The sequence below is a fragment of the Panthera uncia genome (assembly GCF_023721935.1).
Source record: "Panthera uncia isolate 11264 chromosome A3 unlocalized genomic scaffold, Puncia_PCG_1.0 HiC_scaffold_11, whole genome shotgun sequence".
Classification (NCBI taxonomy): domain Eukaryota; kingdom Metazoa; phylum Chordata; class Mammalia; order Carnivora; family Felidae; genus Panthera; species Panthera uncia.
This window is the reverse complement of record NW_026057578.1, coordinates 34,555,292-34,580,150: the sequence shown is the minus strand read 5'-3', so window position 1 is coordinate 34,580,150 and position 24,859 is coordinate 34,555,292. Positions and strand designations below refer to the sequence as shown.

Below are 24,859 nucleotides of genomic sequence, written 5' to 3'. Positions count from 1 at the left end.
TCAGGTTAATTTTCACTTCTATTTGCATGATAAATGCTTTTCCATCCCTTCACTTTCAATCTTTCTGTATCTTTAGGTCTGAAATGAATCTCTTATAGGCAGCATATAGATGATTATTTTTTTACCCATTCCATTACCCAGTGTCTTTTGATTGGCGTTTTTTTTAATGTTTATTTTTGAGAGCAAGAGAGTGGGGGAGGGGCAGAGAGAGAGGAGGGGCACAGAGGATGTGAAGCAGGCTCTGTGCTGACAGCAGGTATGATGTACCACTTGTATCCTATCTTTAATACTTGCTTTCCCTTACCTACACCTCCCCCCCCACCCCTGCCAGCCCCTTAAGTCTTGGGATTTGATTAGCTTGTACAATATTTTTGAAATACTGTTTCTTGGATTCCAAGATACACATATTTTCACATTTTCACATCTCTGAAATTGAGATGTCTTATAATCACAGGATGATGTGTCCAAGTTTAATTGGCAACATGTTTTCATTCTTCGTGGTATATAGAATAATGGTGCATCTTATAACCAATGGTATCTTAGATCTGATGAACTATAATACTTCCCAATGAATTTATTTTGGCAATCTGTTTCTTTTTTTCCCCACCAAGCCTTTTATCCTCACAAAAGGGTAAGAACAGTCTGCTTATGAAGTGGGAATAGTCTTGTATGGACATTCCAGTCAGTCAGGTATAGGCAGTTCTATATCCTTTCTGGACTGAGGAGACAGAGAATGGACTCAAGGGTCCTGACTCCCAGATTGAAACAGAAAGTCCTGCTGGGTGGGAGAATCAAGACGTAGTAGAAACCCAGGTTGGCCTGGGGCCCAATATAAATCAGGATTGCCTCTTGCTTCTTGGGGCACTGCTCTGACAAACTGCAAGCCTCCTGGAGAAACATCACGACACTGGAACATGGCACTAGTAGCTGACAAATGGGCAAAGCAGGTATTTAAATGAACTGGTGTTAGCACCTCTGGTATTCCAACAGCTCACAAAAATTCAGAAGTTCCTGTGCATCCCCGAAGAATGCTAATATAAACTGAGTTCAGGATGAACACTTGACTGAGAAGAGACCTTGAACCACTGGATGGAAGGATCCATTTTTCAGGGCTGCAGCGCAGGGCAGTTAGGAGACCAGATGCTCCTCCCCACTGCCATCTGGGAGAAAGGCCTGCATGGGGCTGGGACTCTAACAGGGGGTTTGGCTTTGAAATAATTGAATATGCCTCTGAAATAACTTGTTTTTTTAAGCTGGAAAAGATTGAGTTACTTTAACTGGCAAGATTTTTTTTTTTCCTTCGTGAGAATGCAGAATGAGTGCAATCTGACCTTCTAATTGAAAGTAAAACATCGTTTTGTTGTACATCTTAATCCTACAGGGGAATCTTTTTTGAGGTTGGGGCAAAATGTCTCAAATACTGGGAGTAGTCTAAGTTAAAGAAAAAAGCAGCTCTGGATAGAACACTGGGAAGTGGAAATATTTATGGCAGTGTAAAAGGATGAAAAGGCAGAGAAGATCAGATCAGACAAAGGGAAAACTGGGAGCAAGGGAAAGAGAAGCAATTGCTGAATTCACCCAAGTGCCACAGAATGGTGTGCTGAGCTCTTGTTAGAAGTCTTGATGGGGGGAGGAGGGCACCTGGGTGGCTCAGTCTTTTAAGCGTCTGGTTGAAACTTGAGCCCTGCATCAGGCTCTGTGCCAATGAGAGCGTGGAGGCTGCTTGGATCCTCTGTCTCCCTCTCTCTCTGCCCCTCCCCCACTCACACTAGCTCGTTTTCTTTCAAAAATTAAAAAAAAAAATGTCCTTTGATCGGATGAGGAGCCATTTGGAATTCTTGAGAATTGGCCATCCCAATGTGGTGCTACATTAATAGCCATAATTTTCCATGGGATATTAGTGCTGAAAGACATATGGTCTAACCCCATTGTCTTCCAGACCAGCAAACAGGGAACCAGAGAAATTTCACAGAAACCAGTTCAAATGATACATAGGAGAAAAAGAAAAACACGTACATCGACAAATGCATCACATTTGGGTGTCAACCAGAATGAGCCTGTTTCGTTGTCATTTGGAGGCAGGGGAAATGTGTGGGGGCACGAATAAGCCTCCTTTAGAAATAACGAAGGGCTCATTTATGAAAAAGGCAAAAAGTCTGCTGGAAAGTATATACTCTGACGGATGGTAAATGTGTTTTCATTTTTTATTAGAGAAGTTGGAAGTTTAATTTCAATATTGATGGTAACATCATTTTCTCTGCTTTGTTCAGGGGAACACACAGAATCAATTTGTACAAGCATATACAACAATTCAGTTGGTGTTTTGTGTCCTAAAATCAGTAATCTGATTAGTTCTAGACTACCAAGTTTCCATGCGCTCCTCCCGGCTTGGGTGGCATGGCTTGATTCCCCGCAGAATACTTTTTCATGCACTGTCTGCAACACAACTATGGCAGGCTTAAAGACCATGCAGATTAACACTGTAGCAAATTGTTTTGATATTTAACAGACGTAAAAAGGTTATTTCCTGATATGAAATTCTGAAAATCTGCATAAATATTTTTGTGTAAAATTAAATTAGTTATGTATTTTTTTGAAACTAGAACTTGAAGTATCAAGAATGCCCACATAATTCATATACACATATATATAGACTTTTTCATTATGCTAAAAGTCTTCATAGTCAAATTATATTCTGTGCCATTTTATTAAACCAGTATTTATTTGGCATTAGGTTAACTGTGTCTGTATGGATTAGTCTTAACTGGTGCTTGTGTATCATGCAAACATAGTTCTGGTATTCCTGTTTACTAATCTCATCATGTGGCAATAGGTAGATGATTTTGCTCTAACAGTGTGAAGTAGGAGTATAAATATTTTATACATGGTCACATTTACAAACGTTTGCCAATTACCACTTCACGATCTTTATGGTGTAATAGTGTATTATAATGTCTGGAATCGGCAGAAGCAATTCCTATAAAGCAATATCAGATGTAAACTTTCTTAACATGTGCCTAACAGAGTTCTCCCTTGAGCACTGATGAGTTTTGGCACAGGTACACTGTTCTACTGTTTTTTATTCTAATAATTTCCACAACTTTTACAGGAACTTAGCTTCTTACGGCATGGCAGAGACATGGCACTTACTGATGAGGTAACTCAGATGTAGAAAAATTCTGCAAAATTTGTCTAGCAGACTGCCACTTCTGCTGATGAATTTGTAGACAGAGTTGGTTTTTTTTCCCCCTAGTGCATGCACTTGATATTCAATCGCTAGTGCACTATTTTTGCTGCAGCTCAAACATGTCCTAATGCATCACAGAGCAGAGTTGTGGACACCAAGCTCATTCACGTGTGATGGTATTTTATAGCAAACATGTTTAAGTTGTAATATCAAGGGTGAAACTCTGCCTTATTGGGCTAGTAATTTGGGTGGGTTGGGAGCTACTTATGGTTGGCCAAGGAGATCCAATACTCAAAATGTTAAATAGAAATATGTAAGTCTCGGTGGTTTCAGGTAACATCTTGGCTGGGCGTAAAGGAAACCCACAGACAGCAGCCTTCTTGCGTGAACTCTGTGTTGGGAAGCTTGGGGGTGATCTTTTGATGCTGTGTGGTTTTGGGGCTTCAGTTTGCGTTCTGGAGTTTCACACTACTGTTGCTGGTCTGCGGTCCATCTCGGCTTCCAACTTCACCATCTGCTGCATCTCCTTCGCCTGTAACATCAGAAACATGGCCTTACGTGTTGAAATTCTCACTCAAAGGCATGTAGCCGCCCCGGCCTCTCTTCTCCCGTAAATTCCATGCTGTCACTATGTCCCTTGCTACTCAAAGTGAGGTCTGTGGACCAGGACCTTGTGAGAAATGCACAACCTTGGACTCCAAGGGACTCCATCCCACACCTACTGGATCAGAATGTGCATGTTGACAAGATCTTTAAGATATTTGGATGCACATTAAAGCTTGTGAAGAACTAGTTCTCCATAGCACCAGGAAAACCATTTGAAAAGAGGCTAAGCCAGGCCTTCAATAGACTACCTCACATCAAACCGTTTGATTTAGATTCTACAGATGGACATGTTGCCTTGGCTGTGTATAATTTGAACTTTTAGAACAGGTGTTTCTTGTGCACAGTATTTTCCCCAAATAGCCTGAAATTTAGTTAACTCCCTAAGAATCTGATGGAGAAATTTAGTTGGGAGCATATCACATTGATTTGGCTGGAGTACCTTGCAAATACAACATCACAGGAATGTGTAGGGTTCCTGGAATCCTATTGTCCAAAAATTATCCCTCTGGGTTCTCACTTCAAGGTAAGTTTTTATGGTCTTCCCCAGGAAGTAAGCCATGGTGAACTTGGTCTCCTGAATTAAGACTGTCACTAAGACAACCAGGGGGTTTGGGAGGTAGAAAGGAGTCAGATGGGGGCAGACAGATTCTATGTTTGGCAGTATAGGGAAAATTAATTGGCTTATTTCAACATTTACTTTCCAGCTGGTTCCTGGAAGCTTATGCCCAGGCCAACCCATGTAATTTTTTTTTTTTTTTTAAATTTTATTTTTTTTTTTCAACGTTTTTTATTTATTTTTGGGACAGAGAGAGACAGAGCATGAACGGGGGAGGGGCAGAGAGAGAGGGAGACACAGAATCGGAAACAGGCTCCAGGCTCCGAGCCATCAGCCCAGAGCCCGACGCGGGGCTCGAACTCACGGACCGCGAGATCGTGACCTGGCTGAAGTCGGACGCTTAACCGACTGCGCCACCCAGGCGCCCCAACCCATGTAATTTTTGAGGGAATAAGAAAGCATCCCTTTCCTCTTTGTGTGACATGCCACTTTGAAATAAAGGACATTTCAGAATGGAAACATGGTAAAGACATAACTCAGAGGAGGACTCTGAAGTGTGTTGATGTTACTACTCAGGTCTGCTTAGGTATTCCAACTAAATAGAAGGTCAGTGGCGGGGGGGGGGGTTGGTCAAATCTGAACATCATCCAATAAGCATCTAGAGGTCCCAAAGAGGCCCTGTTACAAAACCAGTATGACCCATGGACCATTTTCTTATTATTTTTATATTGTGGCTTCAAGTTTCCTTTTGGCAAAGAGGATAGAGTAGTACCAAAGAATTTTATCTTTCTGCTCAAATATGGGATGGATGGTTCCCTCTACCTAGATATTCTTCTATGCCTGAAGTATACTAATACTCTAATAGAGAAATGAAGAAATGGAGAAAAATATACAAACATGAAACCATGACACAAACGGTATTCATAAGAGAGGACAGTGAAACATTATCAGCACTAGAAATTAAATACTTTTATGTTCAATAAATAGTAACAAAAGATTCCCTGTGCTTCTCCCCTTTTAGCATTTAAAGGCACTACTGAACACGGTCATAGAATGAAGAATCATATGACGACAAAGGACTATTCTCAGAGCTAAGTTCTCATAGAAGCAGGGTGACCATGCATTCCCATTTGGACAGTTCCAGTTTATGCCTGTAGTCCTGGCAATTATGAACATCACCCTCTTTCCCTCTCAAAATGATCCTGGTTCAGATAATAAATTATACGGTCACCTTACTTATAAGAGGTGATTAGGGTCCTTGGCAGACCAGATCTAGCAGAAAGCATGACAAGGGTCATAACACTCTATAATGTTTCTGCACACAGACCATAACTCTGTCATTAAAAAAGCACCAATGAACTTTCTAGGAGGGTGCTTTAAAATTAATTGCAGTCATATTAATGTTTGGGAGAGATCTGACCTCGTGACCCAGAGTTAGCTGTGGTCAGTCCAAATGACAGTCATATATCACTGTTCTTGATGTGTAGGTATATCGTTATTAGCATGACTTGAGTTTCCTAGGTCTGTAGTAGGAAACGTTGGTTCAAACTCCCTCAGAAATCATTCTCTAAAGATTTTGGGCATGTCAGTTTGTATATTACATCAGAAGTCCAAGCATGACATGATCAAACTTTTACATCCAAAACCTTGAGATACTACTTAGCTATGAGCAGATATGAATCATAAATGGAGATCGCCCCGAGAACACTAGCATAGCTGAGAAGGAAAGCAATGTCTTGCTGATTAGAGTTTCAGTCCTACCTTGCGTTTGGGACACTGCATGGCAGGATTTCAATAGCTGTTTGTACAAAAATAGTAATGTCAAAATTGAGTCATACATATAAAACAAAATAAATGAATACTGAAGTGAACTTGAAAAATGAATGTAAAACCATATACAGAAAAGCAAAAAAGCTAAGAATATAACATGTATACACCCATCAGTGACAAACTCTCCCCAAATTGATCTCAACAGAAAAAAAAAAAAGAACAAAACAAACAACTGATGCCTAAGAGCCCAGACTGTGCTTCTTTTCCTCAGCAGTGATTGGAGGGGGGAGAACCCACCTTTTAGCAAGAACCCTCACTTTATTAAATGGTAGGGTTGATGACAAAAATCAATTTTTAAAGCTTGGGTGTGAAAGTAATGGAGCTGTTGATGTTTGGAATGGTACATGTGAGGACGATGAGATACTTGGGAAAACTTAGTAGAAAACGAGTCCCTGACCTTTTGGACTTTTAAATGAAGCATTGGCTGACCAAGTAGACAAGGCCATTAGATGGCTTAAAAAGAACACAGGAGGTTAGGATCTAGAATCAGGGCCAAAATATATTAAAACTTGACTTGTTTCTGCCAGTGCCCTCAACGCTGGTGTAGCTAATTAAGGAGATCCATTCCACACTCTGCTTTGCAGGGATGGGGTGAGCCTCTGGGAGTTGGGTCATAAGGAAGCAGTAAGAAGCCTTAAAGGGAGATATAAGGGATGAATGTTAAAATTATTTTATCTTTGGCTTAGAAGCAAAAAGTAGTCTTTGGGTTTAACAAAGGTTTGGGAGACTGTTCTAAAAATTTAGGATGTCTGGAAATAAGGGAACTTTTCTGCCAATGAAGTGTTTAATTGGCTATGAAGGGAGCTCTCCTACCTGGTTCCAGCCCATGCCTATTATGAGGGAAGAAATGGAGTCACTCACTCTATCTTTTGCACTATGCCTGGGACAGTGTTGTAACACACAGAGTAACTGAGAGCTCTCTGTTAAGTTCCAAACAAAACCACACTAGAAAGATCTGGGACTGGATTTTTTACTGAACAGGCCATGTTTTGGTAAAGCAAAGCTTAACACAGGAATTCAAGTCCAAATTCTACCTTTTCTGGAAGCATCAATAGGATACTGTGAACTTCTTGTCATAGAATCTCACTGAATCTTCATCAAATCTCAAGCTTTCTCATATTCTATGCTTTCCTAAGCTTCTGTGACTCAAAGTATCAGTTGTGGGTGGTAGACACTGCTTACAACATATTGAAATGCATTATATCAATTTTTGGATCAAAAAGCCACTATCCTCCCAATATTATCAAGCCAGTTATCACTAATCCATTATATTTTAATGCAAGAACTCTGGGGTGGTTTGAATTACCCATGTATTAGGATAAAAGCTCCAAGTGATTTTTTTTTTTATTATGTACTTTGGCTCTGAAATAAAAAACACTAGGTAAGCATATTCTCTAGCTCTGATATTCACCACTATTGTAGTAATGAGTAATTTTTAGCACATTTACATTCTTTAGTCAAACTTGTTGCTAAGCAACACAGTGATTTCCAAGGAGTTTCTTAATTTAGTTAACTGCCTTACCTTCATTTTGCCTTCTTCTGAGAGGCATCGTTATCCCCACCCAGCCCTGAATCACAGAAATAGGTTCTAACATTTTGGAGATGGTGGCTTTACCTTTATTCATATTCCCATTTTGCCCATGGGAACACTTCCTGAGAAGTGCTTTAAGACCAACAACATAAGCTAGGTAACTCGTACCACAACGTGATGTATCTATGAGATGGTCAAATGAATTGGACCCACAGGACAATAAAACATTTATTGTCCCCCTTGAGGATCTGTGGACTATTCATGAATAGAAAAGCATTTAGCTGAAAAGGAAATGTGAAACATAACTCAGAAGTATGTTGATGAATAAAACTTCTGTCCACCAAAAAGTAACAAATCTGAAACCAGAAGTTGGATTTACTTGTTACCCAACTGCAATACAAAAAGAGAAGATTTAAGGGTTTTGTTTTACTTTCTAAAAGATACATTTTAGCATAATTCCAATCGAAGTGTTTTTCAAAAGGAGGCATTTACTCTGAGAAATACATCTTAAAGAGGATTGCTTTGTAGATGAGGAAATAGGAAAGAACAATGTAGTACACGTTTCATCAAAACCTCTTGACAGTTCCTAGATAGAAGTAAATTATCTAGATAAAAAAACTTCCAAACCAGCATACCTAAAAACTGAAATTTGAACTAAGATAGACTCAAATTTAACCTGCCATGGAGGGTCATTTTGTCTTATAAGCTGGTGGTAGTGCCATCATACTGAAATGAGACTGGATGGCCAATGGACTGTAGCCCATTTGGGAAGGACCCCACCTGCACTATTCTTCGGGTAAACATACATATATATCTTGGTGTTGGTATATGCCCGATGGCTAACTAAAGAGTTGGGTTTGGGGTAACTATGTGCCTTGCTGGGAAAAAACAAAAACAAAAACAATACCAAGAATATGGTATCCACTCACGTTAGGTGGCTTGTAGAGTTTTGGGCAGCTCCTTTCCTTGGGTCCTGCTAGTAAGCCCTAAGATGGTTTTATGACTTTCAAGACTGAGGTTGAAACCAGGTGGTTTCTCTCATCTGCTTTTAAATAGACTATAACATGTGCCTAGGTTGCAAATTACAAAGCTCTAAATGGAAATGGAGACATAATTTGTAACCTCTGTTTTCTCCTCTCAGGGACATCACTATTAGAATCATCACAATCTATTCCAAAGACGACTTCAGAGTCTCTTCCTCCCATGGCTACATTCCTCTCCCACTTCAGAAAAGGGTACTTTCTGTTCTTGTTTGATGCAATGGGGAAAATACAGTAAAAGGGATCACATCCTAGCCACCCTTCCATGCTGCTACTCAGGCTATGGGTTTTAGCAGAAGGGTCACTATCTGCAGGTATGGCATCCACCCCCAAACCTGGCTGGCTGTCTATGTCTTTTTATGCCCTTTAGGTAAAATACCTGCTCATTCTGTTTCTCTAGGAACTCCAGGTGTTCAAGCTGGACTTTTTTCAACTGATCCATTTCTTTGGACTGTTTCATGGCGAGCTGCAAAAAAAAAAAAAAAAAAAAAAAAAATCGGATAAACTTTGGATGGAAGAGGTATGACCGTTAAGTTTACAATTTAACCCAGGGAGATAATTATTTAAACAAATCATGAAAAGTAGTCTGACAACTGGAAGAGTATAACCCCCTAATTCTTACTGGGAAGATCTTTCCTGCTAAAATAATAGAGTACTTAGGTGCAATTAAAACTTGGTTCCCTTTTCCATATAAAATAATGCCAAATTAATATCTTAAAGATTTTAGTAATAGATTATTTAGTTCTCAGGGAGCAGACAAGAGAGGCTAGAATGTTTACAGAAAAATCAAATTAAACAAATTAGCCAGAAGTCTGATATCTAAGCGTGAGTTATTGTTTACAGTGCCAAGAGAATTATAAAATACTTACTCTCTTTCTTTCTTCCAGAAACTTTTTGGTGTTGCTGCTATTTAACTCCCTGACTCTCCTAAAAGTAATAGGTACAAATATCAGTTGGCAGCTGACATTGAATAGAATTAACATACTATTAAAGTCCTATTCCATTTAATTATATGGATGGAATTACCACTTTTCCTAATTTTTGTGGAATTTTGAAACCTATACTGTACAGTAGAAAATACAAACATCTTTGTATCCAGTCAGATTACTCAATATTAATGTTTTGCCATATTTGTCTTGTATTTTTAAAGGAAACAAAGTGTTAGAGATATAATTAAAGCCCCTTTTGTATTTTTCCTGATTCCAGTTTCTTTCTCTCTGGACATAACCACTATTTTGAATTTGGTGTGGACCTTCCCATCTATGTTTTAATATTTTTATTCCAAGGGCGCCTGGGTGGCTAAGTTGGTTGAGCATCCAACCTCGGCTCAGGTCATGATCTCACGGTCTGTGAGTTCGAGCCCTGCGTCGGGCTCTGTGCCGACAGCTCAGAGCCTGGAGCCTGTTTCGGATTCTGTGTCTCCTTCTCTCTCTGACCCTCCCCCATTCATGCTCCTTCTCTGTCTCAAAAAAATAAATAAACGTTAAAAAATTTTTTTTAATAACACATACAGGTGTTTCTCAAATTTTCATGCACCTACAAATCTAGTGGAGATATTGTCAAAACCACTGATTGCTGGGTCCACCCCCAGGGGGTCTGATTTAGTGGGTTTGGGGTGGGGCCTGAGACTCTGCATTTGTAACCAGCTCACAAGTGATGCTGCAGGTCTGTATTGTTTTGTGTATTTTCCAAATTTACCGAAATGGTAACATATTCTGGGTTTATTCATGTAACTCACTACTTAACCTAGAATTTAGAGATACGGCTGTGTTTAAAAGCACCTCATTATTTTCATATGCCATATGGGTTTTTCCATTTATGAAGAGACTAGAATATTTCTAGTTGGCCATCAATGACAAATGGTAATGATCCGGTGCACAGGATCCTGTGATGTGTGGCACAGGGGCTATTGATTAAATAAGTATAGTGTGTATCTTCTTGTGCATATGAGCAAGGATTTCTCTACGGTATAGACCTAGATTTGCAGGTTGGTAGGGAATGAATGGCTTCACCTTTACTCCAAAGCACTTGTCCTTATTTGCACTCACAACCAGTGTCTGAATGCTACTTTTCTGCATGTCTTTGCCTGCTCTTGGTACTACCAGGCATTTACTTTTGTGTCAGTTAGTTTTGTGAAATGGCATCATTACCAGGGAGGCTGTAGCGATTCTTCATGACTGAATAGACCTCTGAGTGAATTTCTCTAATAGCTAGAGGTCTATTGTGGTTATCTTGTTCTTTTTCAGTCAATTTTGGACATTTATATTTTCCTGGGCAATTGTCCATTCAAGTTTTCAGACTCACTGGTAGTATTCTCTATAGTAGTCTTCATTTTCAACAATATTATTTCTGCAGTTATGCCTCCTTTTTAGACCTAAGATTACTAACTTGTGCTCTTTTTTCTTCTTGCGCAGTCCTGCTGGAGGTTCACTGATCTCCTGGGGTTTGTTTTTTCAAAAAGTAAGCCTTTGTTTTTGCTGACCATCCCTATTACTTTTTGTTTTCTACTCTGATACTCTTTTATTTCTCCCCACCTGCAATCTTTGGGTTTACTCTAATTTTATTACTCTAATTTGGGCATTTCTAATTTTATACTCTCTTGGGTATGTAACTCATTAGTTTGCATTTATTTAAAAAACTCTATACAGCTAGGCTATAATTTTCACTCTAAATATCACTTAAGCTACCTGCTTTTCTTAAGGTGAAAACAAGATAGCGGCACCGGGGTGGCTCAGTTGGTTAAGCTTCCGACTTTGGCTCAGGTCATAATCCCATGGTTCATTGGTTCGGGACCTGTGTTGGGCTCTGTGCTGACAGCTCAAGGCCTGCTTCAGATTCCGTGTCTCCCTCTCTCTCTCTCTGCCCCTCCCCTGCTTGCATTCTCTCTCTCAAAAATAATCATTAAAAATTTTTTTAAAAAAGGTGAAAATAGTATAGCAACTTTCAAATATATAATACATTACTCTTAGCTATAGTCACCATGCTGGATATTAGATCCCCAGAACTTAATCCTCTTATAACTGGAAGCTTGTTCCTTTTAACCAACATTTTCCCATTTCTCCACCCCGTTAATTCCTGGAAACCAACATTTTATCTGCTGTTATGAGCTTGTTTTTTTTTAGATTTCATACCTAAGTGAAATCATACAGTATTTGTCTTTCTCTGACTTATTTCACTTAACATTATGCCCTCAAGGTCCACCCACGTTGTCACAAATGCCAAGATTTCCTTTTTTTTTTAATGGCTGGATAACATTCATGCACACATGTGCATGGAAAATCATTTTTTCTTTATCCATTCATCGGCACTTGGGTTCTTTCCATGTCTTGGCTATTTGAATAATGCTGCAATGAACACAGGGGTGCAGATATCTCTTTGATATAGTGATTTCAGTTCCTTCAGATAGATACTGAGAAGTAGGGTTGTAAGATCATATGGTATTTCTATTTTTAAGGAAGCTCCATATTGTTTAATAGTGGCTGCACCAATTTACGTGGTGCCAACAGAGCAGAAATGTTCTCTTTTCTCTACATCGTCACCAACAGTTGTTCTCTCTTGTCTTTTTGATAAATAGCCATACTAACAGGTATGAGGTTTTATTTCACTGTAGTTTTGATTTGCATCTCCCTGATGATTAGTGATCTTGACCCCTTTTCATGTATCTGTTGGCCATTTGTATGTTTTCTTTGGAAAAATGTCTATTCAGGTCCTCTGTCATTTTAAAATCAGGTTGTTTTGTTGTGAGTTGTAGGAGTTCCTTATATATATTTGGATATTAATCCCTGATACATGGTTTATAAATATTTTTCCCATTCTGTAGGTTCCCTCTTGATTTTGTTGATTGTTTCTTTTGCTATATGGTTTAGCTACCTTCCACACATTGATAGAGAGTACTTGTATTGTCATTCAGTTATAAATATTGCCTAATTTCTGTTGAAATGTCGTCTTCAACTCAGAAATGGTGTTTTTCAGTTTCTTTTTTTTTTGTTTTTTGTTTTGTTTTTCAGTTTCTATATATCTTTCATAGCTATCTGCTTATAAATTTTTAATTTCATTTCTAAGTTCTTTCTTAAAGTAGACACATAATGCATGTGTTTAGAAGACAACCATTTTGCACCCAGAAATTATTTAAAAAACCAGCCATTTGTAGATGTTTTAGAACCACCTATCACTGGAGACAGAGTTATAATAAACAAGTATATTACATCAAAGTAAAAAAATTAAAAACAAAGTGGACGGAAGTCCACTTTGTAACATACTTGAAAAAAATGAAAAAGAGCTGTTTAATAATTAGCACATTTACCCTTCTGAATTCTGTATTTCACTTTGGACAGTCGAAAATAATTCAAATTGATGAGGTTTTATAATGGCTGGAATATTCTGTTTTTGAGCTAAAGTAGACAATGCCATTCCCATGTATCTAAGGCTCTTAAAAACTCCTTTTCTGAGAATACATAAACTAGACCCACAATAGGATGTTGCAAATAAGTATTGATTAAGCTAAGTAATAATTTCCCTAGATACTCCACATTGATTGGGAAATTTCTGAGGCCAACATTTTAAAAAGTCAATTCATTTCCAGGTCATGCTACTGTGAAATTCCATGTCCTATTGATGACCCATTCTCAATTGTACTTAATTCAACCAAACTTCAGTATGAAAATGCACTGGATGGTATTACACTTTATACCTGATTGTATTTCAAGTTTAATATCATTATTAATAATGGCAAAAAAAAATCAATGAAATTGAGGAAGTTGGACAGCAGTTCTTGGCCTGTTCAAAACAAAGAGGAAACGTCAGGTACCCACAAAAGTCCATGTAAGTGAAACATGGGTGCTTTCCTCTGCAGCTGCAAAGTTCTCCAACAACTCAGCTAAGGGAGAGTTAAGTGACTTGAAGCCCTAAACATGCTCATGTCTCAGTCCCAAGAGATAATCTTCACTTTGCTCTGTATTTTGCGATCACTGGGAATCAAGTGCTGTTTATTCCCTCTCTTGGATAACAGGACTATTGATGTCCTCTCAAATCCCCTACACTGCCTTTGCCTAAAGGGCTTGCATCTGGGACCTTCCCTGGAGGTCACATAAACCTTCCCCAGCTCCAGGAGGCCAATGACTGACTAACACAGAAGTACAAAAGCCAGACCCCCCTGGTTTAAAGAGATGTGTGGTACAGATCTTACTACAGAGCTTAAGATCAGCCTAAAGAGGGACTGTCGCTGAGAACAACATATCCTTGCTTAGTCCCTGCCTTTGACCCTTCCTACTTCTACTACTCTTTTCTGAAGATCCCTTTCTCAGTAAATGACATGCACCTAAATTCTTGTCTTGGTTTCGATTTCTAAAAAAAACCAACCAAGATAAGGTCAAGCCAGAAAATCTGACTAGGGACTTTGGAGATGATCCCTGATATCAAGGACAGCACAGGGCAAATCAAAGGAAGACCTTCCTCCTACACCGCTATTCAGAACCACCCAACCAGACTGGGCTTATACCTGAGCAGGTGAGATGCTTGTGGGATGGATGACCCAATGGAATGTGGGAAGGATATTTTGCCATATTTTATACAATTTTGTTTGTATATGAGCACACATATACTGAATGTAAATTCAATTGATTGTTTTACTGGTGGTAGTAAGCAATCAGAAGACAACCATTCTATAGTAACAGTAAATCTTCACAGCAGTTATAATAGCCGAATCCTTAGTCAAAACTCACAAGGATTTTGTATTTCAAATGTGAGTATGTGTGCATGCACACACATACACATTACTGAGTCTATGCCTCCTAGTCAATGCTACATGCCCACAGTGAATGTTCTCAGACTTACCTTTCCCGTTCTGCTTTATTCTTGATAGATTTATCTTGGCTGATGGCTTTGCTATTTTCCATAGAAATCTTAGCCTGGTGTGCTCGCATTTCCTTGCTTTCCCTAAGTATTAAAAAGAAAACAAACAGGGGTGGGGTGGGGGAAATGGGAAGTTAGTGTTTATCAGATTCAGAGTTTCAGTTAGGGAAGATGAAAAAGTCCTAGAGATGGATGGTGGTGATGACTGCGTAACAGTGTGAATGTACCTGATGCCACACAGTTAAAAACAGTTAAAATGGCAAATTTTATGTTATGGACATGGAACTATAAGAAAATAATAAATAGGGGCATCTGGGTGGCTCATTTGGTTGAGCGTCTGACTCTGGATTTCAGCTCAGGTCATGATCCCAGGGTCATGGGATTGTGTCCCGCATGGGGCTCAGGGCTGACAGCATGGAGCCTGCTTAAAAGATTCTCTCCCTCTCCCCCACTCGTGCTCTAAAATAAAAAATAAATAAATTCATCCAACCATTCATTCATTCTACATATAACAGTCCCACTGTTGTTTTTTTCCCCATTATTGAGCTCATTTCCCCATTCTCACTTTTCCCATTATTATTATTATTATTTTTTTTAACGTTTATTTATTTTTGAGACAGAGAGAGACAGAGCATGAACAGGGGAGGGGCAGAGAGAGAGAGGGAGACACAGAATCTGAAACAGGCTCCAGGCTCTGAGCGGTCAGCCCAGAGCCCGACGCGGGGCTCGAACTGACGGACCGTGAGATCATGACCTGAGCCGAAGTCGGACGCTTAACCGACCGAGCCACCCAGGCGCCCCTTTCCCCCCATTATTGAGCTCATCAAGTTATTTTGTATCCTGTGAAAAGGCAGGAAAGAGCCTGAATCCATGAGATGTGGAAGTGGGTTACCTACTGAGAAAGTAACAGTGATGAAATGGGATGAAGAGACATTATGTTTGCCCATAAAAATATAAAGACTTTTGAGCTTTGCCCTACATTTCTTGGGACCAGATGGTCTGGAAGAGAGACAGGATGTTGTGACCCTCACAAGTGACCTTCATGTTTTCTGACGGCTCATGGGAATGAAGGAGACTAAATGATTTCAAATAAGCACAGGAAGTAAGAAAAAAAGGTTGTTAACATAAGGCCACTGATGACCGCGTGTGCCAGAATGTCTGTGTGCACATGACAAAGACTCCTGGGTTACTTATGTGTGTATTAAAGGTATACAATTTAGAACACTGAAATGAGTATTATTAACAGAGAGTTTTTTCTGGAACCTAGGGGGGGTCTCCTTGAATCCCTGGCTGGAAATGAGTGACCAAGGAATCAGGTGTTCTAAGTAGTATCTATACTATATCAAAAGGGATAGATAACACTGATCCCCCAGATGCAGGAATATGCATAGAAACTCCTAGGCCCAAGAAAATGGCTCTCAAATTCTTCCTCAATTTAGTGTTAGTAAATCAACCATTTCTTTATTCATTCATTCGACAAGCATTTCTCAATGACCAAATGTTGCTGACCAGTATTAAAAAGGCAGTATTTTTATTTTGAAAGAGAGAGAGTGAGCTAGCAGGGGAGGGGTAGACAGAGGGAGAGAGAATCCCAAGCAGGCTCCGCACTGTCAGCATGCAGCCCAACATGGAGCTTGATCCCACGACTCTGTGATCATGACCTGAGCTGAAATCAAGAGTCATACGCTTAACCAACTGAGCCCCAAGAAGGCCAGATTTTTTAACCAAGAGCCACAGCTGTGATGGTGAAGAATGCACACAACCACAGGGTGCTTGAGAAAAGCTTAAACACTGCTGTTACTTGGGAAAACGCCCCTGCCGTGCATTTATTTTTTTAAGGTAAATTAGTAAATAGCTTATGCTCTCTTCAAATAACTTCCTAAGCAATGCAAGAATTAGTTACTTTTTTCTTTTGGACAATGCCTACTGTTGAGGCTAACTTCTTTTCTTTATTCAACTACAAGAGAGATTAGAATGGAGTGCCTCAGCCTGTGAAGTATCATTGAGTGAGGGTAAGATACCTACAATCTGGTATTGCAGCAGGGGTCAAAGGCAGGGTACTGAACAGACCTTTTTGTATACCAAATCAACAGCATCTCTAAGGGAAAAAAGAAAGACAACTTCTAATCCTATACAACTTAATAGAATGCTTTAAAATTGATAGGGTATAGGACATGAACCTACAGCAAACTTAGCATGGTATACCTCATTTTCTTGCTTTGAAAGAGAAAATTGGGAACTATGGCAAAATGCTTCACATTCTCAGGGCTGCATCTGTCACTCCAAAATGAGGCTGGGAATTCATGAATGCACCCAGATAATTTATGCAGTTAGCGTTTAAAATTTTTTGTTTGCTTTGTTTGTATAATACTTTTCTATTCTCTACTCTTTTGTGTATATCAATAGATCCTAACAGTGGCATACAGCAGGCATGAAGGGAGAAGCTAACAAGCTGTAACAAAGCTGGGATAAAAAGACGTAATTGACATCAACACTCTTCTGCCCCGGGTGAAAGTCCAGTTCATCATTTGCGGTATTTTAAATGCGATATTCCATTTGCTGAAGCTGCAAGAAACCTATATAAACTGATACTTCTTTGCTGTTTCTTGATTAGGCCTCTCTTTCTAAAATTCCCAGAATTCCTAATAATGTAAAGGGTCTCACCACATTTAGCCAGGGAGTGACCAGATCCAATCTGAGGCAGGAGCTGAATTGGTTGGTTTCTGTCTCCTGCTGTGTCTTCCTTTCCTACGAGGCTCCAGGCCACTTTCCAAAGGCCATTGTTAGCCCTACCACCCAGTGGAGCCTCCATGACCCCTCCGGAAGCAGCCGAGCTCCTTTGTTCTGTGCTGCTTTTTAGTGTGCATCCTATACTATTTGGAATTCAACTTAATTGTTCATGTGAGCGTTAATACCTTGCCAACACTTAAAAAATTTTTTAATGTTCATTCATCTTTGAGAGAGAGAGAGAGAGGGAGGGAGAGGGAGAGGGAGAGAGAGAGAGAGAGAGAGAGGGAGGGAGAGGGAGATACAGAATCCGAACAAAGCAGGCTCCAGGCTTTGAGCCATCAGCGAGCCCAACGCAGGGCTCGAACCCATGAACCCTAAGATCATGACTTGAGCCAAGGCTGGACACTTAGCCAACTGAGCCACCCAGGTGCCCCAACCTTGCTAACACTTGTAAGCACTTTGATGGCAGAGGCCATTTCTTATAGCTTATATTTCTTATCTCAACTGTATGACGTGATATGTGTAACAGCTCAGTATCCTATGTCAAGTTGATCTTGTTTCCTACCTTGGCTCATACATACACTCAATCCTATTACAAAATTAGGAGTTCGCTTTGGAGAAGGCTCACTTGCCTACCTGTCATGGGACAGTTTTAGCTGCTGGGTTTGCTGCTCGTGGGCGTTGATCAGTAGCTTTCTCAGGAGCTCGCACTGCTGGCTGAGGTGCAGGTCCCGGATTTCTTGTTCCTCAGCACTGTGGGTGTTAATCATTTCTGACCATTCCTTTGTGTGCTGGGCCACTATCTCTTTGACCTGTGTGGGGAAAAGGGGATGGTGCCACTTGGAACTGTCACAGATCCGGTATGAACTGAAAACAGCATCAGTCCTGTATTTCAAATCTCACCTACCAATTTGGTTGGTGAATCAGTAGATACTACAACAATAAAAAAAAAAAAACAGGTACTAATCCATGGGAATCAGGAGATCACAGCTTATTAAAATAATCGATCACTTTGGGTCTAAATATTCAGCCGTGGACTGTGATTTCACTGCCTAACTTGTCCATGTTCCCTTTTGTCCAGACCTTGGGCTCCTTTACTGATTTGATCAGATTCTCCCCAGCTCCTCATGCCTTTCCAGCTTCATGTCCACAAGGCCACAGGTCTGAATGAAGAGCTCTGTATTCTCTTATTCCTGGATCATGACTCACTGTGTCCACTCTAACAGATGCTGGGGTAGAAAGTCTTCCCCTCCCCACATCCATGCTCTTTGTAATGTGGTTTTGTACCTTCCCTCATATCAAGAGCTAGAATCCATTTCCCCACCTCCTGGAACCTGGCTGACCTTGTGAGTGGATTCAGCAAGGAGACAGTAGCAAATGTGGTGCAAGAGGAAGCTTGGAAAACGCTCCCCGTTCTGCTGTCTGGAACTCTGAGGCTACCCTGTGACAGAGACTGTGCTAGCCTGATGGAGGACGAGAAGTCATGTTGGAAAACGCAACCAGCAGCCAGCTAGCCGCCAGATACCTGAGTAGAGCCATCAAGCCCAGACACATGAGTGAGCCTAGTCAAAATCAGTAGAACTACCCAACTGAGTACAGCCCAAATTCTGACGCACTGAGTTTTAAACTAATAACTGGTAGTGGTCTTCAGCCACTACATTTTGACATGGCTTATTATGCAGCAAAAGCTAACTGATATCAATGCAAAAACTGTTGCTTTCCTATTTGTGCAAAGCTTCTGAAAATCATGGCATGCTGCAGAGACATTAATTCTCAAACATTCCAGTTAAGAAGAGAGAAAGAGAGTGAAGAACAATTCTCCAAGACACATGGCTTACTGCCTATGTCACTTCAGGGTAGAATGGACACAAAATGCATAGCACCGAGAAGCTCAGCTTGAACAGTGGTGCTGCTCCACGCAGGCAGCAGGGCCACTGGGCTGGATGAGAGCTGCGTGTAGACTGGTTTGACCAAAAGCTAGAGCTGGGAGCTTTAAGAGTCCCCCTACCCTCTTTTATAACTATTAATGCTGGAGGAGTTATTTGTGTTCTTGACTGGAACTTAGTGCTCAGTTCCCCAAATATCTGCAAACTAATGAGTCTCCCAAGCTCCCATTTTCTTATGCAATATGAACAGTTGAAATCATCTCTTAGAATATCAGCTTTTCATTTTTTCCCCCATCCTAAACTTCCACAGCAAAGTTAGAATGGAATAAGTATCAAAGAGTAACTCAGTCCCTAAGTTGGGTGGGTTTTTTGTCATATGTTTAATGTTACTTTTATAGGGAAGCATGTTCTGTATTTTATACAATATTTCCTTTTAGTCAATGTACTGTTTCGCTTGATGCCCCTGAAGCAGACAACATAGATACATAGAAATGCATATTTCAACAGATGAAGGAAAAGGTATTCCATGAAAGGGCTCTTCTCAAAGCCACTGAGTCTGGAACAAAGGTGAATGCTTAGATCCCTTGAATTCCCAGACTAGCCCCAAGTTATTGTTACTTCTGATTTATATTAGGTAGGGCTTGTAAAAAATTACAAAGTATCTTCTGCAAATCTAGGCATTTTCTTACCTTAGATTTGTGATCTGATGTCAGTGTCTGAATTTTAATTTCTGTTTCTTTTTTCATTTCGAGACAATTACTTCCCCTGAAAATGGAAAAATCACAAATGTGTGCCAATGTTAGATATCTTCCCATCCCATGAGCCTTTGCTTCAAAGCTTTCTAATGAAGACAATTTGTTCATCAAACATGGGAGGCCATGGCTCATTGGGCAACATCAGTATTTCTAGTAACAGATGTATACCTTACAAAATATCTGTATCATGATTACTCAATTCAACCACTACACAAAGAGACACTCCAGACCTAACAATGATTTCATTGTTAAGGGTATGTTGTCAGAGTTTCCATTTTGGTTCCTGCTTTTCTTTAGGCTATTTTTCATTTATTCAATAAAATATTATTTGAGATAAAAACTAGAAAATAGGTCCTCGGCCTTGAAGTGAATTTTTAAGCTCTTTCTGGTTGTAAAGCCAGATTTTTGTCTTTTACACATGCCAGCAAGGCAGAAAATAGCGTTTCTTGGCATCATAGGGCAAATTTTGCTTCTTCTTCTATTGTGAGGAGGAAATATACAAGGCAATTTCCCAGCAACCATTATTGCTTATTTCAGTGATTATTTTTTCCTTTTGTAATATCTATACACTGCTGAAACCAGAACAGGTTCTGAGCTTGTCTTCAGCATATATGCTCTGATGTATTATGCCCTAAGTCGGAATGCTTCACGATATTACTGAGAATGTCTCCGAGAGAAGCATTATTCTAAAAATGCTAGGACTTCATCAAAACTGTTACCTCTCAAGGGCTGGCACTGAGTATGCTTTCTCTTCAGTCTGCTATTTGGTGAGCTTGTAGCATCGCAGAAATATCCCCTGGGCTTAATTCTAGACAAAATCTTTTATACTAAATTCAATGATAGGTTTTCTTTAACAGTCTTATCTGGGGACATGGGCTAAAGATCCTTGTAATATTAAAAACTAAGATTGTATTTTTGTCTCCAAGAGTGGATCAACCTTAATATTTATTTTATGGTGATGCAAAATGGTTTCTGTAATTTCAAAATTTCCCAACTTCAGCTTGTCCTTCTTTCCCCTCCATTCATCTTAAAAACACCTGAGTTTTCCACCTGGGTGGAAAACACAGGAGAGACATTAGTTACTGTGTCATCTACCAATGGCTGTCGAACGTGAATAAAGCTCTTCTTTTCCACCTCAATCCCTGCCTTCAGCTGAATGAATCTCTTAATTCCCAGGAAAAACTTTTAAAGAACACACAGTCAAGACCAAGTTCTTCCTTGGCCTAAACAGTCAGTGTCACTGTGCGAAAAGACAAAATATAAAAAGGTGAAAAGCCTCTGGAAGGAAATAAAGAGCCATTACCCCTTCTTCTTCATTGCCTTCTCTAGGATTTTCTCATGCGTCGACTTCTCTTTGTCATACTGTGCCACAATTTTGTCAACTTGTGTGCAATGCAGCTTCTGCATGGTGCTGTGCTCCTGAAGAAGAACAATCTGTAGTTACAAGCTGAATCTGTAGTTACAAGGACTCTTCCTGATGGTTAGTAAACTTCACCTATGTTGGGCTGGCATGATTTTCACCAGCTTTCCCAGAATCTTGGTTTAGAAATCAAGGAGTAACCAATTCTGAGAACTGGAAGGATTTCCAACCTCCCACCCAACACAAGAGTTTCTTGAACAGGGATATTCCAACAAGGGAGTCCATAGCCTCAGCCTAATGAATGTACCCCCCTCAAAGGGCATCCCTGCCTACTACAGGGCAGCACCAATCGGCCTCAAGTCCTGTCTTCTACATATCCATGTTCTTCATAGGACTTCTACGGTTCATCTTTGTTGTGCTGAGACACCTAATGAGTCCACAGCCCTTTTCACGCATTGGTCCTCAAATACACAAGTTCAGCTCCCATATTTTCTCTCTTTCACATGCTATCTATTCACATGTGACATGGCTTCTAAACACCCAGCACATTTTGGAAGGTCTTAAATACCATCACTCAATAGTGAGAATTGCCAGTGGGGTTGTCACTGTTATCTGACTGCAAATCCTCATCACTGGGATCTTCCACTGGCTTCCTCACCTAGGTGCATTCACGAGGAGGACATAGTGTCCAGGAGCTGTGGCCATAAGTTTTACAGATATTTCAAATATTTCCCCATCTGCTTCCTGTCATCATTGAAGTTGGGGCTACAACACTTAGAAAATAAGAGTTTTTCCATAAACATTCTTTCCTCCTGATAACTTGGCCACAGTCAGTGACTTCTCTGAAGTCAGATTTCCTTAGCTTCTCAGCAAGCCAAACAGAGAGGAAATCAGCACAATCAGTAATACCTAACTCTAAGTGATACTTGATGTTATATCCTAGTCTTACTCTTGAGAAACTAGGCAGATAGGATGGTACTGAAGACTGGAAGGGACAAATGTTGCTTGGGTTATGTAACCTCCCTCACAGTCCTATTTCCTTTTAGTATTTTAGAGAGAGCACAAGCCAGTGCACGCATGAGTGAGCATGCATGCATTAGTGGGGGAGGGGCAGAGAGAGAGAATCTTAAGCAGACTCTATGTTCAGCACGGAGCCCATCATGGGGCTAGATTCCAAGACCCTGGGATCATGACCTGAGTCAAAATCAAGAGTTGGACACTCAACTGGGGCACCTGGTGGCTCAGTCGGTTGGGCACTTGACTTCGGCTCAGGTCATGATCTCATGGTTCGTGGGTTTGAGTCCTGCATCGGGCTCTGTGCTAACAGCTCAGAGGCTGGAGCCTGCTTCAGTTTCAGCGCCCCACTCCCCTGCTCACATTCTCTCTCTCTCTCTCTCAAAATTAAATAAATATTAAAAAAAAAAAGAGTTGGATGCTCAACTGACTGAACCACACAGGCACCCCTCCTTTTACTTATTTTTTAAATTAAGTGACTTAATTAAAAATTCTTCCTAAGTTAGGCTAGACTTGAAGGAAACCTAATTTATGAATGTCTTTAAAAGATTTCATAATTTCTTTATCCATTCATCAGTTGATGGACATTTAGGCTCTTTCCATAGAAACTTAACAGAAACCCATGGGGGGGAGGGGAAGGAAAAAAAAAAGAGGTTAGAGTGGGAGAGAGCCAAAGCATAAGAGACTCTTAAAAAGTGAGAACAAACTGAGGGTTGATGGGGGGTGGGAGGGAGGGGAGGGTGGGTGATGGGTATTGAGGAAGGCACCTTTTTGGATGAGCACTGGGTGTTGTATGGAAACCAGTTTGACAATAAACTTCATATATTGAAAAAAAATAAAATGAAAAAAAAAGATTTCATAAAATATAAAAGAAGTGATTTTTTTTTTTAATTTTTTTTTTCAACGTTTATTGATTTTTGGGACAGAGAGAGACAGAGCATGAACGGGGGAGGGACAGAGAGAGAGGGAGACACAGAATCGGAAACAGGCTCCAGGCTCTGAGCCATCAGCCCACAGCCTGACGCGGGGCTCGAACTCACGGACCATGAGATCGTGACCTGGCTGAAGTCGGACGCTTAACCGACTGCGCCACCCAGGCGCCCCAAAAGAAGTGATTTTTAACTTTTCCAAGATTTCCTAAATTTCCCAGCACTGTTAGTCAATTAACATAGGACTTGAACTACAATTTGGTCGTACATGTATTTTTCGGAAACACGTTAGTGCACATGTTCCTGGAATTTTTGTCCATTTGGATAAATATCTTTGGGAGAAGTCGTGGAGGAGGGTAGTGCTGGGTGGGGAGGTTCTCAAAACAGAAATTGACAACGGGGACAAAGGGTGGTCCAGGGTGATGCTATCTTCCTGTGGATTTGGTGTCAGGGAATTGTATGTAACAGCATCTTGCTTAAGCTGTGGTTGAAACACCTCATAAATCTAACATTCTCAATGTATGTGCACTTGGTGTTATAACCACATTTCAGCCAGGGTTTTTGCAATGTGGCATTGAGTTCAGGACATGGGATCTTCAGTCTCAAATCCCGGGGCAAGTCACTGGGCCTCTTGATCTGTTCATCTTTGTAACTGGGACAGCAATACCTAGTTCACAGGGTTGTTAGGACTAAAAGTAAATATAGTATCAATCCTATTTCAAATGTGTGCTATATCTTATTCAAACTATAATAACCTGTTTATATTATTCAATATCCATGATAATATAGAGTGACTTCGGATAAGGGACAGCAATTAGAATAATTAAATCAGTAAACCTTCCCTCCATGATGAATCAACTGCCTCAGGAATCAACATGTTAACGTATCCTTATTTGAATGGATTTAACTAAGCTTGCGTTGCTGTGGACAAAAACAAGCCTACCAAAATGCCCTATTATTAGTCTTCCTTTTAAGATTTAAAGGCATTATGCCTGCTCCGTACATGTGTTAATCTTCCTGGGCAAATAAATAAGAGGCTCTTTGCAAGTGCGGATTCAAACATATTAAGAATCTTTCCTATGTAATCTTTCTGCTTTCCTGTTTCTTGCAAGTATCAAAGGGAGGGTGGAGAAGGTTGTTCCTTTAAATATCCTAGCACAGCACAAGAAAAGGAGAGGCTTTGAAGCTTGGAAGTTGACAGACTATTTCTTAAGGAAATATTCTGGTGAATCTTATTCACCCAATTAGATATGAATGAGGCTGTTTGTGCCAGAAAGGTGTTCATGATGGATTCCAGTAGGTAAGACTATGCTCTATAAGGGTAGGGCAAGTCTTTGTACATGGCACAAAGGTTGGTACACAGCAGATGCTCAATAAATGTTTGTTGTATGAATGAAAAAAAATAGCAAGGGAAGACAGCAAGAGGACTTGGAATCTGGTCTTAGCTCAGCCAATCAGTAGCCAAGTGGCTTTGTGAAACACACACTAATCTTTCCAGCCCTCACTTTATTAGAAAACTAAACAAGATCCACTTGCACAACCTAATTTGTGGGTTGGTTATGAGCTGCAAAATTACCTAATGTAT

The 24,859-nt window shown here is 40.1% G+C and overlaps 1 protein-coding gene across 5 annotated transcripts in view; it reads right to left on the bottom strand.

Moving 5' to 3' along the window:
• Positions 1 to 1,246: 1,246 nt before the first annotated feature.
• The window catches only part of PLCB4 (phospholipase C beta 4), a 423,595-nt gene continuing 399,982 nt past the window's right edge, over positions 1,247 to 24,859 (bottom strand). For 4 of the 5 annotated variants that reach the window (XM_049651129.1, XM_049651127.1, XM_049651128.1 and 1 more), the window contains 8 exons: positions 21,275 to 21,390; positions 19,906 to 19,981; positions 17,967 to 18,142; positions 14,583 to 14,684; positions 9,620 to 9,677; positions 9,130 to 9,216; positions 6,111 to 6,147; positions 1,247 to 3,719 (listed from right to left, as the gene is read on the bottom strand). In XM_049651129.1, coding sequence (XP_049507086.1) covers positions 3,631 to 3,719; positions 6,111 to 6,147; positions 9,130 to 9,216; positions 9,620 to 9,677; positions 14,583 to 14,684; positions 17,967 to 18,142; positions 19,906 to 19,981; positions 21,275 to 21,390 — 741 coding nt within the window. In that variant the 3' untranslated portion in view covers positions 1,247 to 3,630. The remainder of the gene's footprint in view (positions 3,720 to 6,110; positions 6,148 to 9,129; positions 9,217 to 9,619; positions 9,678 to 14,582; positions 14,685 to 17,966; positions 18,143 to 19,905; positions 19,982 to 21,274; positions 21,391 to 24,859) is intronic. The other variant, XM_049651130.1, reaches the window with a different exon arrangement.